Source organism: Panthera pardus, unplaced genomic scaffold (genome assembly GCF_024362965.1).
Source record: "Panthera pardus isolate Hobbes unplaced genomic scaffold, ASM2436296v1 HiC_scaffold_18, whole genome shotgun sequence".
Taxonomy (NCBI): domain Eukaryota; kingdom Metazoa; phylum Chordata; class Mammalia; order Carnivora; family Felidae; genus Panthera; species Panthera pardus.
In genome coordinates this window covers 634,911-662,038 of record NW_026526743.1, presented here as the reverse complement: position 1 = coordinate 662,038, position 27,128 = coordinate 634,911, and the positions used below count along the sequence as shown (strand labels likewise).

The 27,128-nt window shown below is 52.9% G+C and overlaps 2 protein-coding genes and 1 long non-coding RNA gene across 4 annotated transcripts in view; 2 read left to right on the top strand and 1 right to left on the bottom strand.

The window, feature by feature from the left end:
• Positions 1 to 1,988: 1,988 nt before the first annotated feature.
• Positions 1,989 to 4,475, top strand: LOC109258041 (uncharacterized). Its single transcript, XR_002076173.2, has 2 exons — positions 1,989 to 2,271; positions 2,862 to 4,475. It is a non-coding gene; the product is annotated as an uncharacterized LOC109258041 (long non-coding RNA).
• A 3,660-nt stretch (positions 4,476 to 8,135) lies between these two features.
• On the bottom strand, positions 8,136 to 18,678 carry IGSF23 (immunoglobulin superfamily member 23). Its single transcript, XM_019434531.2, has 5 exons — positions 18,553 to 18,678; positions 14,474 to 14,803; positions 12,716 to 12,988; positions 10,476 to 10,629; positions 8,136 to 8,657 (listed from the first exon to the last, which is right to left on the bottom strand). The coding sequence occupies exons 1-5, from the start codon at positions 18,614 to 18,616 to the stop codon at positions 8,624 to 8,626; spliced, it is 855 nt and encodes a 284-aa protein (XP_019290076.2). The 5' UTR covers positions 18,617 to 18,678; the 3' UTR covers positions 8,136 to 8,623.
• Positions 18,644 to 27,128, top strand: part of CEACAM20 (CEA cell adhesion molecule 20) — a 68,563-nt gene continuing 60,078 nt past the window's right edge. The window contains exon 1 of one of the 2 annotated variants that reach the window (XM_053905458.1): positions 18,644 to 19,012. In XM_053905458.1, coding sequence (XP_053761433.1) covers positions 18,995 to 19,012 — 18 coding nt within the window. In that variant the 5' untranslated portion in view covers positions 18,644 to 18,994. The remainder of the gene's footprint in view (positions 19,013 to 27,128) is intronic. The other variant, XM_019434529.2, reaches the window with a different exon arrangement.

Genomic DNA, 27,128 nt, shown 5'->3' with positions numbered 1-27,128 from the left:
GGTAAGGTTTAAACAAGCAACTATTTATTTAGCCCAATTCCTGGTATTATAGTTTGTACTCAATAAACAGCAGCTATAACAACTATTATCATTGTTTTATGCTTGTCATGAAATAATAATGTTGGTGAGAATGATGATTCACCCATTCTTCATTCAACCTAGATTCATTTTATAATTTTTAAAAGTTTATTTATTTTGGGAGAGAGAGAGAGAGAGTGCATGTCTGTGTGTATGCGTGAGCAGGGGAGGGGTAGAGAGAGGGAGGGAGAGAATTCCAAGCAGGCTGTGTACCAGCCGCACAGAGAGCCAGATCCGGGCTCGATCTCATGGACTATGAGATTGTGACCTGAGCTGAAATCAAGAGTCAGATGCTTAATTGACTGAGCCACCCAGATGCCTCCCCCCCCCACATGTATTTACTGAATCAGGCAATATTCCTGGCATAGGAGATGCAGGAGGAAATAATACAGACAAATATCTCTGCCTTCGTGAAGCCCACCTTCTGCTGGAGGGAAACAGATGTTAACAGATTAACACATAGGACACCATCACGTCTGCTGGTGATGATGGTTATGGAGCAACATACAACAGGGGAAAGGATGAGAAAGAGAGAGAGAGAGACACCAAGAGAGACAGAGGCAGAGGTGAGAGAAATAGAGACACTCAGGGACTGGGAGGTAGGGAGAGACAAAGGGAGAAACAGATACCAAGAGACAGAAGATGAGATATGAAGGGAGATGAGAGGCCAACACAAGCACAGACAGGGCAAGATGAGAGAGAGTTGAGAGTTGACAGAGAGACCCAGAGAGCCATATACTCAGGCACAGAGCTTGGGAGACCGCCTGGTCCCCAGCTGTGCCCATCCTGGCTCTGGTCCCCCCCAGGCCCCCTAGCAGCTCTGACCCTTGTTTTGTGACACCCTTCTATCTTTCTAGACAATTCCCCTTTTGGGCTTTGGCCAGTTTGGAGGGTTTTGTCTCCCACTGACCTCTTTGGCTTGGACCCGGTGCCCACCCATGGCGCGTGGATGTGGGCGGGTGCCTCTGGCTCTGGTGTCTCTCACCCTGGCTTGTAGGTGAATTTCTGAATGGGAACATGGAGGCTAGTCTCTGGGAAATCTCTGAATTTTCTGGCACCCTTGTTTCGGGGGTGCTGAGTTATCTCTGAACCTGGAACCTGTGGTTGCTGCTACATTCCTCCTCCGGACCATGCTGTCACCCTCTGGGGTTCCCCCTCCTCCAGGGCTCCCCGGGCCACTGTGGCTCCAGCAGCCGCCCCTCTCAGAGGTCTGGCTGGTCAGAGGCTGCCCCCTCCTCCGCGGATGGGAGGTTCAGATTTGGGGCCCGCCTCATCCCATACCTTCCTTCTTCCACGCCGCAGGACATCTGACTTCTCTTTGACAGGCATGGAGCCTCTGTCTCAAAATAAGCCGTAAGAGCCCTGATCCTAAACCATGTCATGTAAAGAGAATGATACTCAGTCACTGAAGTTTAAAAGTGGGGTCAAGGCGGAGCTGAGAGTTCGGGATGAGGTGAAGGTTAGGGATGGAGTCAGAGAGGAGGTCAAGAAGGGGAAGGGTCTCAGGGATGGGGTCAGTGGGAGGGGGAGGGCCTTCGGGGGCTGGTTTTCCTGTCCCTCCCCCTGCCAAAAAAAAAAAAAAAAAAAGGGTCAATAAATAGTTGGGAAGGCCCAAAGCGCCATGCTGTCAAAATCGCCGAATTAAATAAAATTTAATTTTATTTAAAAAATAAAATAAAAAAATTTCAGGTCTGGATGAACCCAGGTGAGGATGTGATGGGGGGAGGTTGTTGCCACTTGGAATGGGTGCGTTGAGACAAGAGACAGCCCCTCCCATGACCCCTCCCCACCTCTGAGCCCTGAAGGTGGTCTGGGGTCTCCTTGGAACCCCTCTCCTTGGGTCCTGCCCTTGTGTGAAGACACCATCAGTTTTGAACCTGTCCTCAGCGCCCGGGCCTTGTGGGTGTTTCTAGTGCTTTGCCCAAGCCGAGGGTGCTGTCCTGGGCAACCCAGTCCACGCCATTTCCCGCCTGCGTGGTGGAGTCAGTTCCTTGTTTCCTAGAAGCGAGTTTGTTGGGTCAAAGGGCATGCGCATTTGTGGTTTTGGGAGACGCAGCCCAAATCATTACCAGTGAAAATCTTGCCAGTGAAGGAGAGCCTGGCAGTGAAATGCTTGCTATCCAGGGACCCCCCTGGCGGTGAACTGGAGCTTCTAAACTTTCTGATGTGAAGCCTTGTCCTGAAGGGTCTGATGTAGGAACCTGGAGGCTGGGTGGGAGGGAGGGGGGCAGAACGGATGGGGAGGGGAGAGAAGGATGAGGGGAGGGAGGAGGGGTGAGGGAGAGAGAAAGCGAGGAGAGGGAAGGCAGGGGAGGAGGGAGGAGGGGCTCCGGAACGTGACTCTTGGTTCAGATTCTGGTTTCACCAACGAATAGCTGGTGATGGTACACCTGGATCAGTTCTCTTGCCTCCTTTTTCTCATCCCTAAGACAGGGGATCAAAGAAACCCCTGCGGTGATGGTTAAATAAGTTATGTGAAAATAAGTTAGACGGTTAAAAAAAGCAATTTATTTAGCGGCCTCGCAAATGGCAGAAGCTATTATTGCTGTCCCGGGGCAGGATTTTCGTCTTCTGTACTCTGAGGCTAGGCAGGAAAACGCTGGAAAGAACCCCCAGGCAACCGCCACAGGCCCATCCTTCCCCAAGAACGGGCTGGCTACCGGAGCGGGCATTTCCTCTTTATCTTCTCCCGCCAGGCCTCGCCCCCACATCCACTGAGGTGTAGGGGTGTAGTGGTGCCTCTCCACGGTTGTTCCCTGTCTCCCCCCTTCCATATCCTGCAGCCCTCTCACGGCCCAAAGAAGGAAATGAAACCTACCCTCTCCGGCCTGCCTCCTTCTACCACTGGTGACTCATCAGAGCCCTACCCTGTGGCAGGCAGGTCTGTGTTGTGAAGGACAAAGTCCAGACTGTACATGACCTGGCCTCTGACGACAGCTTGAGGTCACTTCCTCTCCTGCTTTACACATCAGCCAGCAGAAACCCTTTCAGTCCTTCGAATCAAACCGTGTTTGCTCAAGTTCGCGCTGGGACACCTCTTCCCTGTGACCCTGGCAGTGGTCACTCACACTTCAGTTCACCGGCGGAGCCAGCCCAGCTCCCCCCTCCTCCCGAAAGCCTTCTTGGTTCCCCATGCCGGGCAGTCCCCCCTCTGGTGTCCCTGAGCCGTCCCTAGGCTTCCCCGGCCCGGCCCAGCCCACTCTGGGTTGTCACTACTTGGGGAGGGTTCTGTTTCCCCCACTGGACGGCGAGCCCCGGGAGGGCAGGGCTGCGGCTGCCGTGCTCAGCCCTGGGTCCCCAGTATCGCCCAGCAGAGAGCTCTACACAGACGGGGGGCCAGAGGGAGGCATGTTGAACGAATGAATACAGGAGTGCACGAATGAATGGCTTTGGCAATGAGTTGATCTCCGATTATCGTCTGTTAGGCCCCTTTCCGACGGCAGCACATACACTTCTGTTTTCTGTCGATACTGGAATTTAGAGGAAAATTACTCATTAAGTTCTGTGTGTGTCTCTATCTGTGTGAGAGAGACAGAGAGCGAGCGAGCGAGCTTGAGAGCTTGAAGAGAGTCTGAGGAAAGAGCTGCGGGGGGGGGGGGGGGTTGTGGGAGGCGGGGAGGGCTGAAGACGCACACAAGGAGTGGGCCGGAGGTTTGGATTTTGGAGATGGAGTCCGTGAACTCTGTGAGGGCAGAGGCCACGTCTGTCCTGTTCCTGCCTCTAGCACAGAGCCCGCCACGCAGGAGGTGCCCAGTGAATATTCGTCGGGCGAACGAAGGAACCAGGTGTTGTTCAAGTCGCCTGGGAACCTCGTGTGCCTCTGTCATTGAGGATCGCAGTGTATCCGGGGCCGGTGTGGAACCAGAAGTAAGTTCTTCCGGTCCCCTTCAGGGAGGAGAGTCTGACTCACTTCTGATAAGCATGGGAAGCCAATATGGGACTGTGGTCACCCCTCTATTCCGGGCTCCCAGAGACATCAATACTCCCTACAGGTCCTTCACCCTGGAGAGCTTGGGTGGGTCCTCAGAACTCTCGGCTCACCACTTACAGTAGCTGCTGCTGGTCTGGCAAACGTGGGGGTCGAGGAGAAGTGGATGCTGGCGGAAGGGAGGTGAAAAACACGAGTTGTGGAGAGGAACTGGGGCCAGAGGTTACAGCTGGAAATCCCATCTCCCCTCGACCGCTTCTTGCTTCTTGTGCTCCTGCCTCTGGTCCTCGAGCACGGGGCAGCAGAGACGGCTGCCCGGATGTCTGGGATGCCTGGATGGAGGAGGAAGATCCCAGGGTTTCTTCGTTGTCGAGTTTTGTTTCGTTTTCGTTTTTGTTTTTGTCTTCCACCTGGATACAAAATGTGTGATGCCCACACAGTCACAGAATAAAGCAGAACGGGTTCAGGATTCTCAGCTCTCTTTCTTTTTAAAAAGAAATTTTTTTTAACATTCATTTTTTTGAGAGAGAGAGCGAGAGCGCAAGTCGGGGAGGGACAGAGAGAGAGGGAGACCCAGGATCCGAAGCAGGCTCCAGGCTCCGAGCTGTCAGCACAGAGCCCAACGCGGGGCTCGAACCCACGAGCCTTGAGATCATGACCTGAGCTGAAGTTGGATGGTCAACTGACTGAGCCACCCGGGCGCCCCAGGATGCTCAGTTTTCTTATCTAGCATTTCCTTCTTTTGACAACACTCTCCACTTGTGCCCCCACCCAGGGACAGGGAGGGGGGGATGTGGGGAGAGGATTTTGCTTGTTCTTGGCTCGTACTTTTCACGGTGGCCCAACTCGTCCACCCCTCCGTGTGGTCACAGGCTCCCTCCTCGTCGTGCAAGCTTTGTTTCGCCAAATGTCGTCTCAATCTTTGACCTTATGGTTTAAAGCTTAGGGTTAGATGTATCCATTGGTATTAGACCGGCTGCCAGGAAAAACAGAGCTAAAACAACAGTGACGTGAGTAAGACGAAGGTGTGTTTTTTCCTTGGTGCACAGAGAATCCAAACATGTTTCAGACAGGGCCAGTTGGAATGGCTTCCCGCAGTCTCCAGGCACCCACTTTTCAGTGGCGTGTCGGTCACCCGGAGATCTCTGGTTTGTGCTGTTTTCCAGTTTCCATGGTGAGCGTGCCGTGGCCAGGCTCACCGAGCACACACTTGTAACGGCCACAGACCTCGCCATCGTGGATGAGATAAATAGTAAATATTCACACCGGTCACTATTTAATGACACGATGCGGTTACATGGTGTGAAGCAGAACAGTGCCAGGACCGCGTTCAACCAGGGGACTGAATTTGTAACAGGGGTGGTCAGGAGGTCTCTTTGAGGACATGTGCCCCGTTTATTTTTGTCGGTGGGGAGGGCCATGACGGTAATTCTCAGCTGTCCCGAAGGGCGAGGGAGCAGCCTTGCCACAGCCTTGGCGAGAGGACAGCTGGCCCCCGGCCGGCGAAGGCGGTGGCTGTGGTGTCACCGCTGAGACCTCGCCAAATTGGGAGCCGCAGGAACCAGCTTCCTCCCCATCACCACCCAGGCCGGAAAAATAACTCATTTCTCCTTTGATAGGAGGGAACAGGGAGGAGAGAAGGGACAGAGCAGGATGATTCAGGCAGGAAAGGAGCTGTTTAGATATCAGGGGTTTCTAGGTTTCTCAGCAAATCTGAGCCCTTGCACAGACCAGGGTGGGGACCCCAGAGGCAGTGATCTACACATAGGGGTGTTGGGGGATTTATTTTTTATTTAAAAAAAATTTTTTTTAACGTTTATTTATTTTTGAGACAGAGAGAGACAGAGCATGAACGGGGGAGGGTCAGAGAGAGGGAGACACGGAATCTGAAACAGGCTCCAGGCTCTGAGCCATCAGCCCAGAGCCCGACGTGGGGCTCGAACTCACCCACCGTGAGATCGTGACCCGAGCCCAAGTCGGACACTTAACCGACTGAGCCACCCAGGCACCCCGGGATTTATTTATTTTTAACAAATAGGGGCGTGGGTTTGGGAATGGAGTAGACTTGAGTCGGCATCAGGCATGGCTGTGGAACCTGGGGCAAGTCACTCGCCCTCTCTGAGCCTCGCTCTTATCCTCTGTAGGCAAGCACAGTGATGACTGCCTGACACAGGAGGGGACAGGGCTTATGAAAGAAGGGGGAGGGGGCTCTGGCCCCGAGGAGGGAGCGACAGGAAAGGGGGGTGCTTGGAAACAGGGGTCTCAGAGCCAGGCAGCCAGCCTGGCGTGGGCAACACCTCTACCCTGTGCTGCCCTTGTGGCCCTGGGCAAGTCACTCACCATCTCTCCGAGCCTCCCCTGCTCTTTCAGGAAAACGGAGGTGGGCTCTCCTTTCCTGTGGACACGGCGAGGATGACATGGCTCATGAGTCACCTACGGCACAGAGTGTAGTGACGGCTATACAGACAACCCTCCACAGACAGTATTCGAACTCACGTCCGTTCCTCTTCTTGCTAAGCATCACGATGCGGTAGGTGGCTTTGTGCCGGTCACAGACACACTAATGCTCCTCGGGTGTTAGATGCATCCGCACATCAGCGTCCTCCAACAGCTCAAAATCAAAGGGTCGATCTTGTTTATAATTCAGCCACGGATTCCCCTGGGGGCTGTGGCCACCGCCCCCACTTCGCTGCATTTCAGATGTTTTTCTTTTATGAAAAGGAGCAAAAAATCAGCTCCGTGTGTAGACGTTTTGGGGTGCCTACCTAGCTTACAAGGCCAAACCTCCCCCCCCACCCTTTCTTGGAACAACGAGCCCCCACAGACGCGGCTGGGCCCCTAGAGCTCTGCTTGTATGAAGCATCCAGGGCCCCTCCCCCACCCAGGAAGAGGCACAAGGTTGACACGTGACCCGAGTGAGCCAATCAGATGCCTTCTCCAGGGGCTTCAGGAACAAGGCGAAGGGATTCTGTGGATTTGGAAGCTACGGGATTGTGTCTTCCCCCATGTGGATGGGGAAGCATTGAGAACCCATCTGCAGACACAGAGAGAGAACTAGGAGTCTAATGTACCCGGAGAAGAGGATTACAAGGGGTGAGGGCTGGGGGCCGAGAAGGTTCCGGCAACATTCCTGCTTTCTCTCTCTCTCTTTTTTTTTAATGTTTATTTATTTATTTATAAAATTTTTTTAATGTTTTCATTTATTTTTGAGACAGAGAGAGACAGAGCATAAGCAGGGGAGGGGCAGAGAGAGAGGGAGACACAGACTCCGAAGCAGGCTCCAGGCTCTGAGCTGTCAGCGCAGAGCCTGACGTGGGGCTCGAACCCACGAGCCTTGAGATCATGACCTGAGCTGAAGTTGGATGCTTAACCGACTGAGCCACCCAGGCGCCCCAATGTTTATTTATTTTTGAGAGAGAGAGGCAGAGGATGAGTGGGGGAGGGGCAGAGAGAGAGAGACACACACACGTGTGCACACACACACACGTGTGCACACACACACACACACACACACACACACAGAATCCGAAGCAGGCTCCGAGCTGTCAGCACAGAGCCCAACACGGGGCTCGAACTCACAAACCGCGAGATCATGACCTGAACGGTTAACCAACCGAGCCACCCCGGTGCCCCAAGGATGTGCCTGCCATTCTTCATTCCGGGCCTAAGAGGCATTGCGCCTCTGTCTCCCTCCTGGAATCCTGCCTCTGGCATGTGAACAAGCTTGGGTCTGCCTGCTACAGGATGATAGATGATGTGGAGGACAGGTTAGTTGTCCCAGACGACTGTCCTAGTCCAGATAGCCCCTGGGTAACTGCCACCTCACCACAGAAGTGGGAGTGGGCCCAGCAGAGACCAGAAGACCCGCCCAGCTGAGCCCAGCCCAAACTGATAACCCTCAACATTGTAAGCTAAACCCATGGCTGTTGTTTCAAGCCATTAAATTTTGGCGGGGGGGGGGGGGGGGAGTAGTTTGTTACACAGCAAGTGCTAACTGATACACCTTTGGATTTTTTTTGTGTGTGTGCATGTGTGTGTGTGTAAATCTTGGATCCTTATAGTAAATTCGTCCTTTTGTTTTTTTTAAATTTTTTTTTAACGTTTATTTATTTTTGAGACAGAGAGAGACAGAGCACGAATGGGGGAGGGTCAGAGAGAGAGGGAGACACAGAATCCGAAACAGGCTCCAGGCTCTGAGCCGTCAGCACAGAGCCCAACGCGGGGCTCGAACTCACAGACCGTGAGATCATGACCTGAGCCGAAGTCGGATGCTTAACCGACTGAGCCACCCAGGCGCCCCTCGTCCTTTTGTTTTTATTGAGCCACTTAAGTGAGGATCTTTCGCTGACAGCCCACGAATTTTAGGAAATACAGGCTACTTGTGTAGGTGGCTTCCCGGGGGTTGGTGAGCTGGGCAGATGGGAGGCTGGTAATTGGAGAGAGGGGAGAAAAGCGGTCCCCGGGACTCTCAACGAGACGAGAACATCCCACGGGCAAATGGTCAGGAGGGAGGGGGTCTCGACTGGAGCCCCCGGTAACTTCCTCTTTTCCCCAGCCCCGGGATGCTCTTGCCGCCTTCCTGGCATCACCTCTTAGGCTGGCAGACGGGTGCCCACTTTAGCAGCACATCCGCAGTCTTCGCCGGTGAATCCTACGACGGAGAGCGAGAAGTCGTCACCGTCATCGCCATCAACGTGGCTGACGTTTATTGAAGGTTTACCACGCACCAGGCACGATCTGCAGTGCTTTTGGTCCTCCTGCCTCGCGTAATCCACACACTTCCCCTCTGAGGTAGCTATTACCACTGTCCTTGTTTTACAGAGGTGGTTAAAGGACCCGCTCAAAGTTCCGCAAGCTAGCGGACGAATGGCAGAGCTGGGATGCACCCAAGTAGCCTGGCTTTGGGGCCCGCGGCCTTAGCGACAAGCGGCAGGGGTCTCTCTTGCCCTGGGTGGGTGCGGTCGGCGGGTGTGGGGCTTCCCCTCGGTCCATACCCCTCTTTTCCGAGGACTGCCCCTCCCCACCGAGAGGGTCAGGACAGCCATGCTTGTCCTCACGACCTCATCTCTAAGGCTGATGCTGTTTTGGAAAAGGCTGGTTCCTTCTGGCTGACGTCAGCAGTGTTTTGCCATCATAGGTCTGGGCCAAAATGGTAGAGGGAGGGGAAGTGACTCCTCCCGCCCACTCACGGGGGAGCAGGGACTGGATCTCTCCTCTAAGAACGTGGTTTTGGATTTGGATCTGGGTTTGGTTCAGAGTCAGCCATCTGTCAGCTGTGCGTCCTTGGGCCAGCTGAGGAGTTTCTCTGAGCTTTGGTTTACTCATTTGGAAAACGAGGCCAAGATTGTCCCCATCCCTCAGAGTAGCTGGGACTTGAAGGCTCCCGGGGCTTACGCAGGATGAGCTGACAGGTGAGCATGATGCAGGGGCTCAGGGAGCAGCCTGGCCCTCCCCCACCCCTGCCTGGGACTCGCGGACTGGAGACCTGGCCCCAGCCTCTCCCAGCTGATCCACAAGGCCTTTGCAAACCACGTCAGCTCGCAGTGCACAAGCAACGGAGGCTTGTGCTGTTGTGGCGGGAAAAGAGGCGGGGTAGGGTAGGGCGAGAACTAGGAGTGAGGCAGGGTTCTGGGTTCGAACCCCTCCTCTCCGGCTGCGGGGTCTGGGCCCAGCCACGCCTCCCCGAGCCTGGGTTTCCTCTTTGACACACACAAGATCTTCTTTCCTATCCGTGACCCCCAACCCCATCCACAGAGCTGTTGTGGAAACGAAATAGAATCATGTTTAGCAAGCACGTAACCGTAAGATATTACAGTATTGGGAGCATAGCTAACACATCTAGGATTAGAATGTGAGTCAGACGTAAGTCAGATCCTGTCCCTCTTTGCTCGAAACCCTCCATTGCTCTCAGGTCACTAAGGACAAAAGCCAAGTCCTTGCATGGCCCACAAGACCTTATACCGCCTGTCCACCTCCACCCCCCTTCCTCTCTCTTCTCCCCTCTCTTCTTCCCCTCTCTTCCCTACTTCTCCTTTCTCACACCACTCCAGCCATGCTGGCCTCTTTGCTGTTGCTGGAACCTGCCGGGCAAGTCCTGCCTCAGGGCCTTTGCACAGGCGGCCGTATGCCCTTCTGCCAGACATCCCCTGAGCCATCCCTCCTTTGCTCAGTGTCTTTGCTCAGATGTCAGTTTCTCAGGGAGGCCTTCACTTAGTTCAATTGCGCCCCCTCCCCACCCTGGCCTCGCTTCCTGGCCTTATCAAGGCAGACCAGCTCCAGAATCATCTTCTGTCTCTTTGTTCCCTGGGGGTCACCTCGGGCGGGTGCATCAGGGCTCAGAATCCTGAGTCTAAAGCTTCTTGGGACGAGGCTATCGGTTGGGCTTCTGTCTGGCTGCAGAGTGAGCTCTGTGTCTCGTGGGGGGCCGAGTGGACATCAGGAGGCGGACGGGGGTGAGGACAGGACATACCTTAGGCTCTGGACGATGGTGAAGCCCACACCTCCTATCAGCATCATGGCCCCCACATTTGCAGCCACCAGGAGGGCGACGGCAGCTCCCCCTGACACGGACAGAACGGGGTCTGGCTCGATGGGCTCAGCCTCTGTGGGTTCCACGTTGTCTTCTGGGGACCAAGAAGGGGTGAGACTGCACACCCCTGCCTCCCACCATGTCACCCCCTGAGTGTGTCTTCAGTCTGCCCCCTCTTCCCCACCCTCCGGTCTCTACCCCGGCCTCCCTCTGGCTCTTCTGCCTCTGTCTCTCCCCTCCCCCCGACCTCCCGGCCACACGGGGGCCAGAGGGTCTGTGGAAAGCTCAAATGTGACCCTGTTCCTCCCCTGCTCAGAACCTTGCTGTGGCTTCCCAGGGAGCAAGCGTCTCTCATTTTGGCCTTCGAGGCCATGCCAGCTGGCGAACCTCATCTCTCTCTCCCCTCCACCTTTATAACCCGGTCTCATTGGACTCTGCCCAATTTTCCGAGCTCACCTCTCTCTCCTACTTCCAGGCCTTTGTGACCCTAGAATGCTAGTCCACCCACCCACCACCTTGGCCTGGATGATTCCTATGTATCCTAGTACCAGCTCAGTTGTCCCCTCCTCCGGGAAGCCCTCCCTGACCCCCTTGCTGGATCAGGTGCCCCCTTGGGTCCTACATCCCTTCCCCCCACCTTGGCCTGGATACCAGCTCAGTTGTCCCCTCCTCCAGGAAGCCCTCCCTGACCCCCTTGCTGGATCAGGTGCCCCCTTGGGTCCCATATCCCTTGGCTCCCCCACCCCAGCCTTGCCCACTCTGGTCACTACTGTCTGTGGACAGGGCTGCCTCCCACTGGTCTGTCCCCTCCTGCCCCCACCTCCCCGCGCTCAAACATTACTGTCTGGGGAAAGGGCCAGGGCTGTCTCCATCACCAGAATGTCCCCAGCACCACCCAGCATGGGCCAGTCACATAGTAGGCGGGCCAATAAACATCTCCTGAAAAGCTGATGAATGACTAAGGGGGTCTTGGAAGTGTCGTCATTCTCAGTGAGCGTAGCAGAGTCACCGGCTGCTCTAAGATTTAAACTTTTTTTCTCCCAACGAATCACCCCAAAACCAAATCCTGAAGCTCCTACTGGACCCTGGGAAGCTGGGAAGGAAGAGGTGGCTGGGACCCCGCCAAGCCAGGCTTTCCAGCCCCCGCCCTTTCCGTGCTCTGGACCTTTGCTCATGCGGATCCTGATGCCTAAGTACCTTCCCTGCTCCTCTGCTGACCAGGTCCTCTGTTTCATTCTCGCTCACCCGGAGTCACGTGTCCTCCGTGCATAAATACATGAAAAAGGATGTTCATGAGGATCGCGGCTATTTAAAGCACCTGCTTTTTTTTTTTTTTTTTTTTTTCTTTTTGAAGTGGGCTCCGCCCCCAGCTTGGGGCTTGAACTCCTGACTCTTAACGATCAGGAGTCACATGCTCCACCGACTGAGCCGGCCAGGCGCTAAACCACCTGTCTCTAACAGATGTTCTGCTGGTCTCATTCACATGTTATTTCTGGCCCTGAAAACAGTCTTGCAGACATTTACAAGTCACCCCGTCATACACAGGGGCAAAGGGAGACCTGCCCGGGGGGTGGGGGTCCACGTACGGTAACAGTCACAAAATTAATAACATGGACAACGCTAGTTGTAGCAATGATATTAGCTCGTGTTTACTGAGCGCCCGCTGTTATTTTGGGCTGTTCACCTGCGTCCTCGCTGAAAGCTCACAAGCACGCTTTGGGGCGGGCACTGGCGTTTTCTCAATTTGCAGACGAGGACCCTGAGGCCCAGAGAAGTCAAGGCACTGGTCCAGAGTCACACAGCTGGAAGAGGGGGAGCCAGGATCCAAATGCCAAAGCCCCCGCTCGGGACCACTCATCGTCACCTGCATTTTGTCACGGGTGTGGGCTCAGACTCCGAGAGGTCAGGCTCACACAGCCAGCAAACAGTCGGAGTCGGGACCCAGACGGCTGGCTCCAGATCCTGAGCTGAGCTTTTGCTAAGAGCTCATCTCTTTCTTCGGTAAAATGGGCTAATGATCCCCACTCTGCCGGGCAAGATGGGGGGACAGGATGACACCTTGGCTACGAAGGGTCTCCGAGTGGACTGCTCTGTGGTTGGCTCAGGGGGCCAGGACAGCTGGCCACAGACCAGCAAGGGTGCAGAAGTCTGGGGTGGGGATGGGAGCGGGGGGGACTCACGTGGCAGCGAGATCGTCACAGGATTGGAGGGATACTCTCCCTGGCTGTTCTTGGCTGTGCACACATAGGTGCCCAGATGCCCCCAGGACAGCCTCCGGATGATCAGCATATTCCCAGTGTCGTAGGGCTCCCCGTCGAGGGTCCAGTGCAGCACGGGTGTGGGGGTGATGTGAGAGGCCAAACACTCCAGGATCACTGAGTAGTTGAGGTCACTCTGGATAATGCCCTGGACGGCACTGGGGAAGGTCAACAGCATCACCCCTCTGGAGCTGGCTGTGCAAACAGAGAGCAAGGCCACGTGGGTGGAGACCCCTCAGAGAGGCTGAGCATTTCTTTTGTCCACACAGAGGCATCCATCCATCCATGCATTCATTCATCCGTCAATAAATGTGTTTGGAGTTCCTGATCTGTGCCCAGCGTCGCTCCAGACATAGGGAGTAGCAGACCTGTGGGTCCCCACCCCCCAGCCCCTCGCCCTCACCACTTCCCACTGCCAGTAAGGCACCTGTTGCCCGAGCGCTTTCCCTGTGGCTGCCAGGGCCCGCTGCGCCCGAGGAGAAAGCAGGCCAAAGTGTTGGGAAATGGACATACCCGGGGGCAGCCGGTATATAAATATCCCAGCTCCCCCACCCTCAGCTGGACCGGGGTGAGGCCAAGGAGCTGGGAGGAGTGGCTGGATTCTGGATTCGTTTGAAAGCAGAGCCCACAGGATTTGCTGATGCCTTGGAGAGAGAGAGAGTGAGGAGTCGAGGAGGCCTCCAAGGCCTGGGGCCTGTGCCACTGGCTGCCGCGAATTGCTCTTTGCAGAGATGGGGCGCATGTGATCTTCACAATAGTTTTCTTTCCGTATTTTTTCCGGGTCAAAGACTCGAGGTCCAGGGGTTCTTAGGCCCAGGCTTCACGGTCAGAGAGAGAGAGGCACAGCTAGTGTCTGAACCCGGCAAGTCTGATGTCGTGGTGAGTACGGGGAGCCTCCACGCTGAGCTGCTTTCCAATATCAGTGCGATATGGTAAAGTGAAAAGAACGTCAGCTCAACCAAAGAATTCATGGAAGGCTTCCTGGAGGAGGTGGTGTCTGAGCTAAGCCTTGCAGGAGGAGAAAGAGCCCATCGGGTGTAAGAGACAAGAATCAATGTAACAGCCGCCTGGGTGTGGCTCTTACCAGGAGCCAAGCACCATTCTTTTTTTTTTTTTTTTAATTGTTTAATGTTTATTCACTTTTTGAGAGAGAGAGACACACACACGGAGGCTGAGCAGGGGAGGGGCCGAGAGAGAGGGAGACACAGGCTCCAGGCTCTGAGCTCTTAGCACGGAGCCTGACGCGGGGCTCGAACTCACGAGCCGCGAGATCGTGACCTGAGCCGAAGTCGGACGCTTAACCAACCAACTGAGCCACCCGGGCGCCCCTGCCGTTACGCCATTGCTGGTGCCCAGCATCACCCAGGACAGAGAAGGCACTAAAAAAGGATCGGACGTGTGCGTAACAATCAGCATTGGTTAAGTGTTTTGCTGAGTGGAAGGAAGTCCGAGCTTCTGTGTGAGGCCTTACTGGGCCCTGCACGGTCAGCCCTGTGGACCACCCGCTCTCTCTGCCTCCCCCCTAGCCGCACGGAAAAGCCAGCGGCCTCACAGGGCCCATGCCCTCTACGCGGCTCGGCTCACGGTTCCGCAGGCTTTCCAGATCTCTCTTTACCCCTCCAGCCTTGCCCAGGCTGTTCTCGCTGCCTGAGAACTCGGTCCCTCTCGGGGCCCACTCACCCTTGCCTAGAAGCTGCTCTGTCGCACGCCTGCGTCCTCTGCCGGCTTCCAGCACTGTGTCCTCAGCTGTCACGTGTCTGATGATCAGGTCGTCTTGGGTGTCCCGCGTCTCCTGGCCGCTGGTGTGGCCGGGCCCCGGGAGGCCCTCGCGGGTGAAGAGCGTGGTTTCCGGCCGGGTCTTGTGCTCTCGGAACCAAGAAGTGGAGAGAGCGCCATTGAGGCTTGCGGGGACGGGCAGGGGGGCACGGGCTCCTGCGGTCAAGGGCTCTGGAGACGCAGAGGAGGGCGGCTCCAAGGAGACAGAGCAGGTGCAGGATGCGATCAGGATACCTTGGAGGAGGAGGGGGGGAAGAGAGAGGAGAGAGCAGAGGGGGCAAATGGGACCAAGGGCGAGATGCTGCCCCAGCGGGTAACCCTTCCTGAGCTGGTGACAGTGAGTGTGGCACGCTGAGAGCTGATAACTGTGATGATGATAGGGACGATGTCGGAACGGAAGGGAACGTTCGCTGAGCACCTCCTATAAGCCAGATACTGTTCTGAGCGCCGAACACGTACTATCTCACTTACTCCTTCCGTCGACCCCTGCAAAGCGCACATCACCCAGGGTAACCGTGCAGATCTGCTGTCTCCCCTTCTCTGCCCTGCTCTGCTCCCCGAGAGGCTGACTCCCCTGAGCTGCCTCGTCGGGTCCCCTTGTCTTTTGCTTCCGGTTGGCCTCTGCTGGTGCGAGTGACGGCTCCCTCCCTGCTCCGTGGACGTGGGGCGGCTGTGTCCCTCCACTAAGGCTGCCGTCGTGTGGCCCTGTCTATGCGCCACTCTCTTTGGGTCTTGGGGTCTGCTGGTCTTCTCGCGGCTCCTAGCACACGGGAGGTAACAGCTTCTGCTGTGGCCAGCCTCAGGGTGCTGCACGATCCCAGGAGGGGTTGCCTTTACCCTGCTTCTACCTCCGCAGATCCTCCCTTTACTAACCTCCTCGCCCATTACTCCTTTTGAGAAGACCATCTTCCCGCCTCAACCCTGAGTAACACAACTGCCACACCCCCAGTAGGAGTGAGGAAATGGAAGCTCAGAGAACTGGAGACCATTGTCCAGGATGTCCTAGGTGGTACACAGCAGGGCTGTGATCCACAGGCAGTCGACAATCTTCTTTTTAAAGAAAAAAATTTTTTTTTAAATGTTTATTTTTGAGACAGAGAGAGACAGAGCATGAGCGGGGGAGAGGCAGAGAGAGAGGGAGACGCAGGATCCGAAGCAGGCTCCAGGGTCCGAGCTGGCAGCCCAGAGCCCGACGCGGGGCTCGAACCCACGAACCACGAGCTCACAACCTGAGTCGAAGATGGACGCTTAACCGACTGAGCCACCCAGGTGCCCCTCAACGTTCTTCTTTTTAATGTTCATTTATTTTTGAGAGAGAGAGAGAGAGAGAGAGGAAAAAGGGGGGGTAGGGTGAGAGAGAGAGGGAGACATACCGGGAAAAATTATTTGCAACGGGTCTCACAGACCAAGAGCTCATTTCACTAATATATAAAAAGCTCCGAGATCTCAATAAGAGAAAATATCAGCAACCCAACGGAAGCATATACAAAGGATGTGGGCAGGCAAATCCATAGGAGAGAAAATTCAAATGTCTCTTGACCTAGGGAAAACATTCAGCCGTGCTCATAGTAAGAGAAACGCAAATTAAAACACACGGAGGTAACACTTTTCACCGATCAGGTTGGCAAAGATCCAAAAGGTCGATGATGTGTCATGTTGATGAGGCTGAGGGCAATGGGAAAGAACATCTTCTGTGTGGCTCATACAACCCCGTGCGGAGGACATGGGCTTTTCAGATTGAAAATTCCCATATCCTTTGACCCTGAGATTAAAGATCAGGGAATGTGTTCTATGGATTAACCTTTCCCAGTATAAAATGACTTCTGGGCAGGGTCATTTGCCACATCTTAGTTTTAATGGCTAAAGATTGGAAATATCCAAGTGGCCGTCCATAGGGAACCGATTTAATAAATTATGCTCCATTCACACAGCGGAACAAGACAGCTGTACGAAAAGGTGGGGAAGGTCTCCGGAATGCCGTGAACTAAGAGGGAGAGATCGCCAAAGTAAGCAGTTAAGATAGAAAGGCAGGTGGCTGGACGGTTCTTACGGTACGCTAACTTTGGTGTAAAAACGGGAGAAAAGTAAATCTGTAATATTTGCATTTCTTATAAACATATAGAGAAACTCTGGAAGGATGCACAAAGACAGTGGCCACCTGTGTGTGCCGGCAGGGGGGAGGGCGACCTTTTATATCCCTTTTATATATCTTTGAGATTTGAACCATGGGAATGTATAACCCATTCAACAAAATTAAGTAAAATTTGAATAAAGGAAATAAGAGAGCATAAACTATGTTCTCAGTAGTCTTACACACACACACACACACACACACACACACACACATACACACACACACACACCCCAGAATGTAGGCTCCAGGACTGGACTGCCAGCATGGGGCACCTGGGTGGCTCAGTTGGTTAAGTGACTGACTTTGGCTCAGGTTATGATCTCATGGTTCGTGAGTTCGAGCCTCATGTCGGGCTGTGTGCTGACGGCTCAGAGCCTGGAGCCGCTTTGGATTGTGTCTCCCTCTCTCTCTGTCCCTCCCCTGCTCACGCTCTGTCTCTCAAAAACAAATAAATGTTAAAAACAATTTTAAAAAGCAGTATAATGAGTGGGAACCTTTTAAGGATCCGAAATGCCCCCTTACAGAACACAGGTGAAAGCATCAGCTCTCTTCCTGAATGAGAAGTGATGGCAAGGGTTGGAACAACTCCTCGGGCAGCATCATGGGAAACACAATGCTGTGCTCCGTAAGCGGCTGTGAGAGGTCAGCCAGGGCCCGGGCCCACAGTGCCAGGGCCCGGGCCAGATTCTCCCAGCCATTTCCTCACCGGGCCCCTCAACAGCTCTGAGGTCAGCACTAGTCTGTTTTACCGGCAGGGAAACTGAGACACCGTGAGCTTCGGTCTCAGACCCAAGGTCATAAGTGGCCAGCCGGGAGTCGTCCCACTATAGCGCCTTCTGGGTGGGTGATGGGCCTACTGCCTGCTTCGTACCTCCACTGATTTTATGTCTGAGTCGGCTGCTGGTAGGACTTTTCTGTTCCCCTGCTCGCAAGCCTTCCATGGCTCCCCAGCGCCCTCAGAACACAGTGCTGATACCCTCGCCTGGCACCCTCCTACACCTCCGTGCCCCTCTCACCATCTTCCCTCATTCTCTGCATCGGAGAGACTGAACTCCGGGCAGTGGCTCGGGTCTCCGGGCCTTTGCACGTGCTGGTCTCCCTTCCTAGAATGCTGTTCCCCCTAACTCTTTATCTAGCGGTGATTCCAGTTTCTGCTCAGGTACCCCTCTTCTGGAGCCTTCCCTGACCCTCAGGCAAGCTTGGTAATAGATACTACAGTGTCTGGGCAGGGACCTCAATAGATGGAGTGAGGCCTTGCTCTTTGCTGCAAAGTGACAGGAATAAAGTGTTCTACCCAAGGACCTAGGTGTTGCTTTTTCTTTCCTTCCTTCCTTCCTTCCTTCCTTCCTTCCTTCCTTCCTTCCTTCCTTCTTTCTTTCCTTCTTCCTTCCTTCCTTCCTTCCTTCCTTCCTTCCTTCCTTCCTTCCTTCCTGTTATTTTTGAGAGAGAAAGATAGCACAAGTGGGGGAGGGGCAGAGAGAGGGAGAGAGAGACAATCGGTGTGGAGCCTGATGGGTGCTCGAACCCAGGAACCTTGAGATCATGACCTGGGCCAAAGTCAGATGCTTAACCTAAGGAGCCACCCAGGCCCCTCAGGGTGCTTTTCTATCTCTAGGGAAACAATTTGCATTCTTCTCCTTTTATGAATCACATGGCACAGGGATGCGATTTGCATAACAGGTGCCACATTTTTTCTGAGCTCTCATTTTGATTCTGACAGCTTTGGGAGGTCCTTGCCTGGCCACCCCCTCCCCAGCTTCAGGCCTGGGCCCTCGTCTTTGGAGACTCTCCCTGGGAGTGTCCTCTCCCTGTCCCCAACCCTTGGGTGAAGCCACCGTCTCTTTCGCACCTGTTAGAAGCAGCCTCTTCCAGGCAGGGCTGTGGCTGGGGCCTCCGTCCAGAAGACACCTCATGCCGCGTTCTGTCTGGCGGCTGCAGAGGGGAGGTCGCCCCGTCTGGAGTGCGGCCTCCCTAGACAGACAGGCGGTTAAGTTCTCAGCCTTGGTCCCGCCCCCGTCCTGGCCACAGCCCCGCCCCCTTCCCCGGGCTCCCGCGTTGGGCTGGAAATTCACCTCCCAGATCCGTGCCCTGTGCCCTTCGCTAGCACTGGGTTAGTGGTGGTGGTGGTGGGTGGGGAGCACGCAGGGGCAGGATTCTGGGAGAAGGGGCTCTGGGGCTTTGTTCCCCTCCCTCTCTGCGCACCCTCCCCCCCCCCAACCCTGGGAGAATGATGAAGATGAAGGGTGGGGCAGGATTGTCCCGCCTCTGTTACTTCACATCAGAGGAGAGAAATGGCTAAAGGTCATCAGGTAAGAGGTAGTGGGGAGGGGGGGGGGGGGGGGGCTCTTGCTTGCCTCCTGACTTTGCTCCAGCCTCCGGGACCATCAGCCCCGAGCCTCCACTTTTCTCCTCTCTGAAATGGGGATGTTGATCATCGAGGGGCCTCAGAGTCGGTGGGGCCAATGGACATCAGATACCCCGCAGAGTGCCTGGCATATAGTAGGTGTTCAATGAATCGGCAGTAGCTGTTACAATAATGCTAAGTATTGCTGTTGGTATCCAGGATGTCCTGGGGGCATGCTGGGAAGCCCTTTCTCGGGGCCTTGCTCATACGACATCCGGAATTTTGGCTTCTGGAAGGATAAGCCACAAAAGCTCCTTTCTCTCAAGTTTTTGACCCATTCTTTTCTCCTTAATACTTGTATCACTCAAACTAATAGCTGGTGTTTACTGAACACGTACCATATGGCGGGCACAGCACTTGCCCTTTAAGGCTTCTTGTCTGCCTGAATCCTCATGAGCAACCTCGAGGGCTCAGTGTGAGCATCCTCACTTTCCAGGGGCGCACAGAGGCTAAGTAACCCACCCAGCCTGACACAGCTATGCAACATGGCGTCTGTCGGTTCTCGGACGGGGCCACCTCAGGGCCTTAGCACTAGCCGCTCCCTTTTCTTAGCGCCTTACACAGATCAGTTCATATCTGACTGTATCTTATTGCTCCCATCTTAAATCAAATATGAACCCCTCAAAAGGACCCTCCCACATGCCTGCTGCAAGTCTGGCCTCCGCTTCTTGCCAGCAAGGTGCCCTGTTTTATTTTCTTTCCAGCATTTGCCCACTCATTTATCTCCCGTCTCCCCTCTCCCATGCCTTCTGGTCTAGAATGTCAGGAGGGTAGGGATTTTGTCTGAATTTGTCTGGATTTTTTTAGTGAATGAGTGTAACGGGTGTGTTGGAATTTGAACTCAGATCTGACTCAGCAGCTCGTGCCTTTCCCTCCCCGAGAGGTCCAGATTCTACGCTGGGGCAAAGTTTCACTCCCAGGTCTTTAAAAAGAGTCATTATCAGGTGACTTGGTTATATCTTTATGGGCATTGGCCATACTGCCTTTTTTTCATGGTTTTTGTGAAGGCCTGCTGGGGTAATTAGCCAGGCCAGGGGACTACCAATGTGTGATGAGCAAATATTTGCAACACAGTTAATAGCCATCTGTGGATGAGGAGTCTGTGGTTTCAGCTTGTCCAGCTTTCAGGGTAATAGCGCCTGGAGTTTCCTTTGAAAACCAGCCTTCTCCTGGTTCCGGGGAGAGGAAGCCCGGGTGTCGTCAATCAGAGCACTTCATCCTCCAACCACAGTGACTGGGGGAGGGCTGGACACGTGACTGAAGTGTAACCGACAAGGAGAAGGAGAAGGAGAAGATGACGACGACAACGGCAGAGGAGGAGGACGAGAAGAAGGAGAAGGTGGCAATTCACCTTTATGGAATTTCTCTCCCCAAAACCCAGCGCCCCAGTCTAAGTAGGAGAAACACTTAGCCAAACCTAAATTGAGGGACATTCTACAAAATAGCCTGCATTCCTTCCAGTGGCCACAGCCGAGAACTTGTTCGCAAAGGAGACTCAGGAGATGTGAGAACTAAATGAATGTGGGATCTGGGATCGGATACCGGGAACAGAAGAAGGACATTAGTGGAAATGTTGGTGAAATCTGAATAATGTCTAGAGTTAAAAAAAAAAACAAACAAAAAAACAAGTCCCACTCGGAGGAGACAGTCACGATAATTTCCAGCATTTACCGAGAACTTGACTCTGAGTGGGGCACAGTACGGGCAGGTGTCGCCACTCTCCCGGTACAGAGGAGGAAAGCGAGGCACAGAGAGCGTAGCCGACTTATCCGGGGCCACGCAGCTCGTAGATGGCTGGGCAGACCCAGGCTCCGGACTCTGGAGCCCATGATCTTAAACCTTATATACACCTTTGGGCCTCCTAACATCCATAGGTGTTAGATATTCTTTCCGTTTCTTCCCACAGGGAAACAGAGATACAACTTATGTGGTTAAATACGTTGTCCAAGGCCAGACTCTCCTAAGTCACACTCACCCCAAGCCGGTCTCACTTCCTCCCATCCTTGGACAGTGAGTTCCCTGAGACACAAAGGTCCTGTTTTCCGGCTTCTTGAGCCCTTGTGACATCATTCGCCTCTCCTGTTGTGTGTTCTGTGTTGTGTGTGCCAAGAGCCCCCCCCGTCCTGCCAGGGGCTAGGGTTGGATGGTGGGGGGACGTCTTACTCCATATGTTTTGTGTTTCCATGGAAGGACTGTTCAGAGGCAACCCGAGCTCCCTCCAGGGGGTTTGGAAATATCTGCCTACCTTTGGGTTGTCACAGGGCCTGAGGACAGAAGGGTGTTGACGCGTACCGGACTAAACAGCCTGCAAGAATATGCGGCACTGTCCTTTATGGCAGAGACTCGTGTCGCCTAAAATGCCAGTAGAGCCCCAGTTAGAAACCTGGAGTTGGTATAAGGCTCCGGCTTTTGTCCTCCCGTCCCTGTTAGGCTGATGAGCCTGGGAGAGGAAACGGAGCTTTGTGTGGTTCGGACCCAATCCCTCCGTTTTTTATTTGATTTTATTTTTAAATGGTTATTTATTTTTGAGAGAGAGAGCACCAACAGGGGAGGGACAGAGAGAGAGAGACACAGAATCCGAAGCAGGCTCTAGGCTCTGAGCTGTCGGCACAGAGCCCGACGCGGGGCTTGAACCCACGAGCCGTGAGATCATGACCTGAGCCGAAGTCGGACGCTTAACTGATTTTAAGTCTCCCCTCCAGTTGCCAGTAGAAAAGAGGATGCAAAGACACCGGAGAGTATCTGGAGCTTTTCCTGCAAAGCAGGCAGGAAAAGACCAGATACGGGTTTCCCCCTGGATGTCGGAGGCTGCAGACAAAATGTCCCAGGGGTTTTAGATTGTGGATTCATTCGCTCAAGCCTTCCTTCTTCCGATCTGCCTTTCCGTGCTACCGAGGCTGGGAAGCTAAAACCACGCTGCCTCGCTTCCCTCGAAGCCAGGGCTCTGCCAGTCTGACCCACTGCATGAGATCCGGAAAGGGGAAGTGAACTGGTGGCCATGCTTATGTTTCTGCCACGGATTTCGACAAGCACCGTCAGGTAGAGGCTGTGTCTTTTTCTGGGGCATCAGCAGCAGCTGGCTTCGTGCATTTGGAGGGGCTCTTATCTGTGTGCATCTAGCAAGCGTGGTCTGGTTCTGGAGCCGACAAGTCCGGTAGCGGAGTAGAAATGTGAGTTCCCACATTTCTATGCTGGGGGAGGTAGCAGCTCCTCCAGTGGGTCAGTTCTGTGGCTTCAGAACTGGGGGGAACTGGGGGGGGCGCGCTGATAGAATCGGCTTCCTTTTCCTTCCCATCAGAGAGCACCCAGCTGTCTTCCCCTGGGGTGGGTCTGTCTCCTTGAGCCTCTCAGAGTGGGAACCAACCCAATCTGAAATCAGATGCACAAGAATGTCGCAGCACCAGACCCAGTCTCCCAACGTTTAGAAAGTACAGGTTGCGGGGGCATCTGGGGGGGAGCTCAGTCGGTCGAGCATCTGACTCTTGATTTCGGCTCACATCGTGATCTGGGGGTTGTGGGATCTGAGCTGCGCGTGGAGCCTGCTCAGGGTGCTCTCCCTCCTCCCCCTGCTCCTCCTCTGCTTGCTCTTTCTCTCTCTAAAATAAAAGAAAAAGAAAATAAGAGGCATTAGCCTTTCCCACGTGAAAGCAATTTTCTCACGTTCCCGTTTCCGTCACAGCCCACAGAAGGCTAGGAGGGAAACACGAATTCAAGTGACACAACACTGTTTGTTTCAATAAACAGGGCAAGCAGCGTTATGATGTTCCTTTTTTTTTTTTTTTTTTTTTTAGCTCCACGAGGGTGGCGGAAGAGAGACGTGACAATGAAAATTCCCAAGTCTTTGCACCTTTCAGGAAAAGAGAGCGTCGGCGTAGGTCGTACTAGCAAGGGCAGCAGGTCATTAGTTAAGACAACCGGTCCAGATTTGGGAGGTGTTAGGGACCAACTTGTGGTCCCTGCCCCCCCATTCCTATGTTGAACCCCCAAATTCCAATGCGACCATATGGAAGACAGGACCTTGAAAGAGGCGATTAATTTTAACTGGGGTCGTGAGGGTGGAGCCCTAATCCGATAGGATTGGAGCCCTCGTAAGAAGACCAGACAACACCAGGGATATGTGCACACCGGGCAAAGGCCGTGTGAGGACGCAGCGAGGTGTTGCCTATCTACCAGCCAAAGAGGGGCTTCAGGAGAGACCAACGCTGCCAGTACTGATCTTGGACTTCCAGCCTGAGAAAAAAGATTTCTGATGTTTAAGCCACCAAGTATATCTGGTAATATTGTGTCGTGGGAGCTCTAGCAAACTAATACGGGAGGGGACAGGTGGCTGTCGGAGGATGAAGCCACACCAGTCTCTGAAGTCTAGGGGTCTTATAAATAAGACTCCTTTGTCAGAAATACATTCACAAGGACGGTTTCATGAGGGAGGGAGGGAGGCTCTGCTTTCCTGAAGGTGCAGGAGAAGTCGGAATATTTTCTCTTTCTCGCATTCCTGAGGTCTTTGTTACCCGCAGTCAGAACAGTCAAGAGTTTCCAGGCAAGGTCTCAGACTTTCACGATGCAAAGGAAGTGTGTGCTAGGATTTAGGGGGAAAGTTTTCCATTAGCAATAATCGTGCCTCAGATACACCGTTGGCTAGGTTACTGCCACTGTGGAAAGCTGTGAATAATAGGACTGTTAATAAATACACACAAGGCGTGCAACGTTTTTCACCCACCAAGGTAAAGAAACAAAGCAGGACAGAAAAATAAAAATTTTGGCTTGAGTTGTTCCAGGCCGGCTTTGAACCTGGGCCATCTTTTGGACTTGCTAGCCTGTCACTTTATATCCCGTTTGGAGGTTAATGGTGATATTCCACAAGCCCAAATTTTGGAAAATATCTACATCTTCACAACTGCCTCCCCTCTCAGGGGGCTGCGTTTGAAAAATTCTTGTCTTCTTGCAAAGTTGAGGAGTCTACAATGACGACAACTCCAGTGCTCAAACCTTACTGGGGGTGGGGGGTGGGCTTCTTCCCCTTAAATGTCCATCTTGTATTTTAAAACATTTCCATGGACATTCCATCTCGCCACCTGTGCCCCTGCTCCTCGCGCTGTCCCCTGCTCCACCGAGCCTGGGCTACGATCATGTGAGAAAACCGGCCTTCAAAAACATCCGTTTGGATGCTTCTGGCCGCAGAAGTTGGGTGCCCCAACCCAAAACGGTTGGAAACTCGGACACGCACTACTGGATGTAGCGGGCATTCCAATGGCGGCGCAGTTCCCGGGCTGGTTAACACGGTGGGTCAGCGATGGCCCTGAAACCCCGGGTTCTGCGTCTCCCTTCCGGGCTCTCAGCGAACTGAACCACAAGGCCAACTCCCCACGCAGACCAAGATGACCGCCACGTGCACCAACCACGCCAGCGGAAGACCGTTCCCAGGTGTCTTCAAGAGCCAGTAAGATATTTCCCATCAGCACCCCCCACAGACGTCCTCTCACTCGGCATTGGCCAGAACCAGGTCACATGACCGGTCCTGGGAATGGGAGCATCTGATTGGCTCAGCCTTTGGCCAATCAGGATTTGTCCCTTCTGAGCCGGCTTCGGTCTTGAAGCTCCGGCCCAGAGGAGGAGGAAAGGAGCCTTCTCGCCGCGCTGGGGCTCGTTTGGCAACCAGGGCGCCGGGTGGTGGGTGCCGCCGAGGCTCCCCAACTGCCTCCGCCAGTCTCCCAACCTTGCAGCATCTGAGCTGCAAGCCCAGTTCACAGCCTCTCTCCCCAGCCTCATGCTCTTCTGGCCGCCTTCCCTAACCCCGAAAAGCAGCCTCATGGAGACATCTAGCTGGGGAGGTGGAGACTGGCGCCTCCCGCCCACAGCCACGGGGATGAGCCCTCCTGAAAGTGGGTCTTTTACCCCCAAACACGCCTTCGGTTGAGTTAACTGCAGCTTCGCCCCTCATCCTCACGAAAACTCACGAGAGGGCCCCGAGTCAGCGCTGTCCAGGTAAGCGGCCCCCCAACTGCTGACACACAGGCGTCCTCGTAACTTTGCAAGCCACGGATTTTCCGAGCGGTTTGTTACCCAGCGGTCGATGCACCCCGATACGAGGACACCAGGCAGATTCAACGAGGTGGTATAGACGTATTGGAGTAGGGGGCACACCTAATTTCAATGCTGTCCGTTACTGATTAAATTTTTACTATGGTTTATCATACTCCGTCCCCCCTCCCCCGCAGAGATTTAAAGTCAGTCCCTTACACGTGCGCTTAGGCTGAACTGAGAGCCACGCGCCGGTCCTTGGGGGGCGGGAAACAACACCCAAATGGAAACGTAATGTGAGCTCTACGTGTTTTAAAATTTGCTAGCAGTGACGTTAAAAAGCAGAAAGACAGGATAACAGGTTATTTTCAGTGAACTGTTTGGCACCGCTGACTTAATACTGATTTCAGGTGGCCGTCATTTGGTGGCTTTGGATTAGTAGCTGTATTGATTTTTTTTTTTAACGTTTATTTATTTTTGAGACAGAGACAGAGCATGAATGGGGGAGGGCCAGAGAGAGAGGGAGACACAGAATCAGAATCAGAAGCAGGCTCCAGGCTCTGAGGCATCAACCCAGAGCCCGATGCGGGGCTCGAACTCACGGACCGCGAGATCGTGACCTGAGCTGAAGTCGGACACTTCACCGACTGAGCCACCCAGGCGCCCCAGATTAGTAGCTGTATTGAAACCAGATGTAACCAATATATATTGAGTTGTGAGAATCCTTGAAAACTGTTCCTTGAAACTTGGGTATTATGAGCTATTCACTAAAGAGAAACTAGGCGAGACTATAATATCTTCATATATCTGGAGAGTCACTGATTTTAGTGTTCCTTACCAAAAGTGGATTGCCTTGACACGCTTGTTTTAAGTTTTTACTTAAGTTCTCGTTAGTTACCATACAGTGTCATATTAGTTTCAGGTGTGCAATATAGTGATTCAACAATTCCATATATCACCTGGCACTGATCGTGACAAGTGCCCTCCTTAATCTCCATCACCTATCTCACCCATCCCCCACCCCACCCCCACCTCCCTTCTGGTAACCATCGGTTTTCTATAGTTGAGTCTGTTTCTTGTTTTGTCTCTTTCTTTTTATTTCTCTTTGCTAGTTGTTCTCTTTCTTAAGTTCCACATTGGAGTGAAATAATATGGTATTTGTCTTTTTCTGACTTAGTATAAAACTCTCTAGCTCTGTCCACGTGGTCGCAAATGGCAAGATTTCATTCTTTTTTATGGCTGGCTTACCCTGCATATATACATACTTATATTTATATATATACACATATATGTGTGTATATATACACATATATATATAAATATATAAATATGAGTATATTTATTTTTATTTTTTTAACTTGGAATTTATTGTGAAATTGGTTTCCATATATATACGTGTATATTGTGAAATTTATTGTGAAATTGGTTTCCATATATATGTGTATATGTACATATGTATATAAATATATAAATATGAGTATATATATATTTATTTTTATTTTTTTAACTTGGAATTTATTGTGAAATTGGTTTCCATATATATGTGTATATATACATATATATAAATATATAAATATGAGTATATATATTTATTTTTATTTTTTTAACTTGGAATTTATTGTGAAATTGGTTTCCATATATATACGTGTATATTGTGAAATTTATTGTGAAATTGGTTTCCATATATATATGTGTATATATACATATATAGAAATATATAAATATGAGTGTATATATACTTGTTTTTATTTTTTTAACTTGGAATTTATTGTGAAATTGGTTTCCATACAACACCCAGTGCTCATCCCAACAGGTGCCCTCCTCAGTGCCCATCAGCCACCCTCCCCTCCCTTCCACCCCCCATCAACCCTCAGTTTATTCTCAGTTTTGTTTTTTTTTTAATTTTTTTTTTTAACGTTTTATTTTTATTTTTGGGACAGAGAGAGACAGAGCATGAACGGGGGAGGGGCAGAGACAGAGGGAAACACAGAATCGGAAGCAGG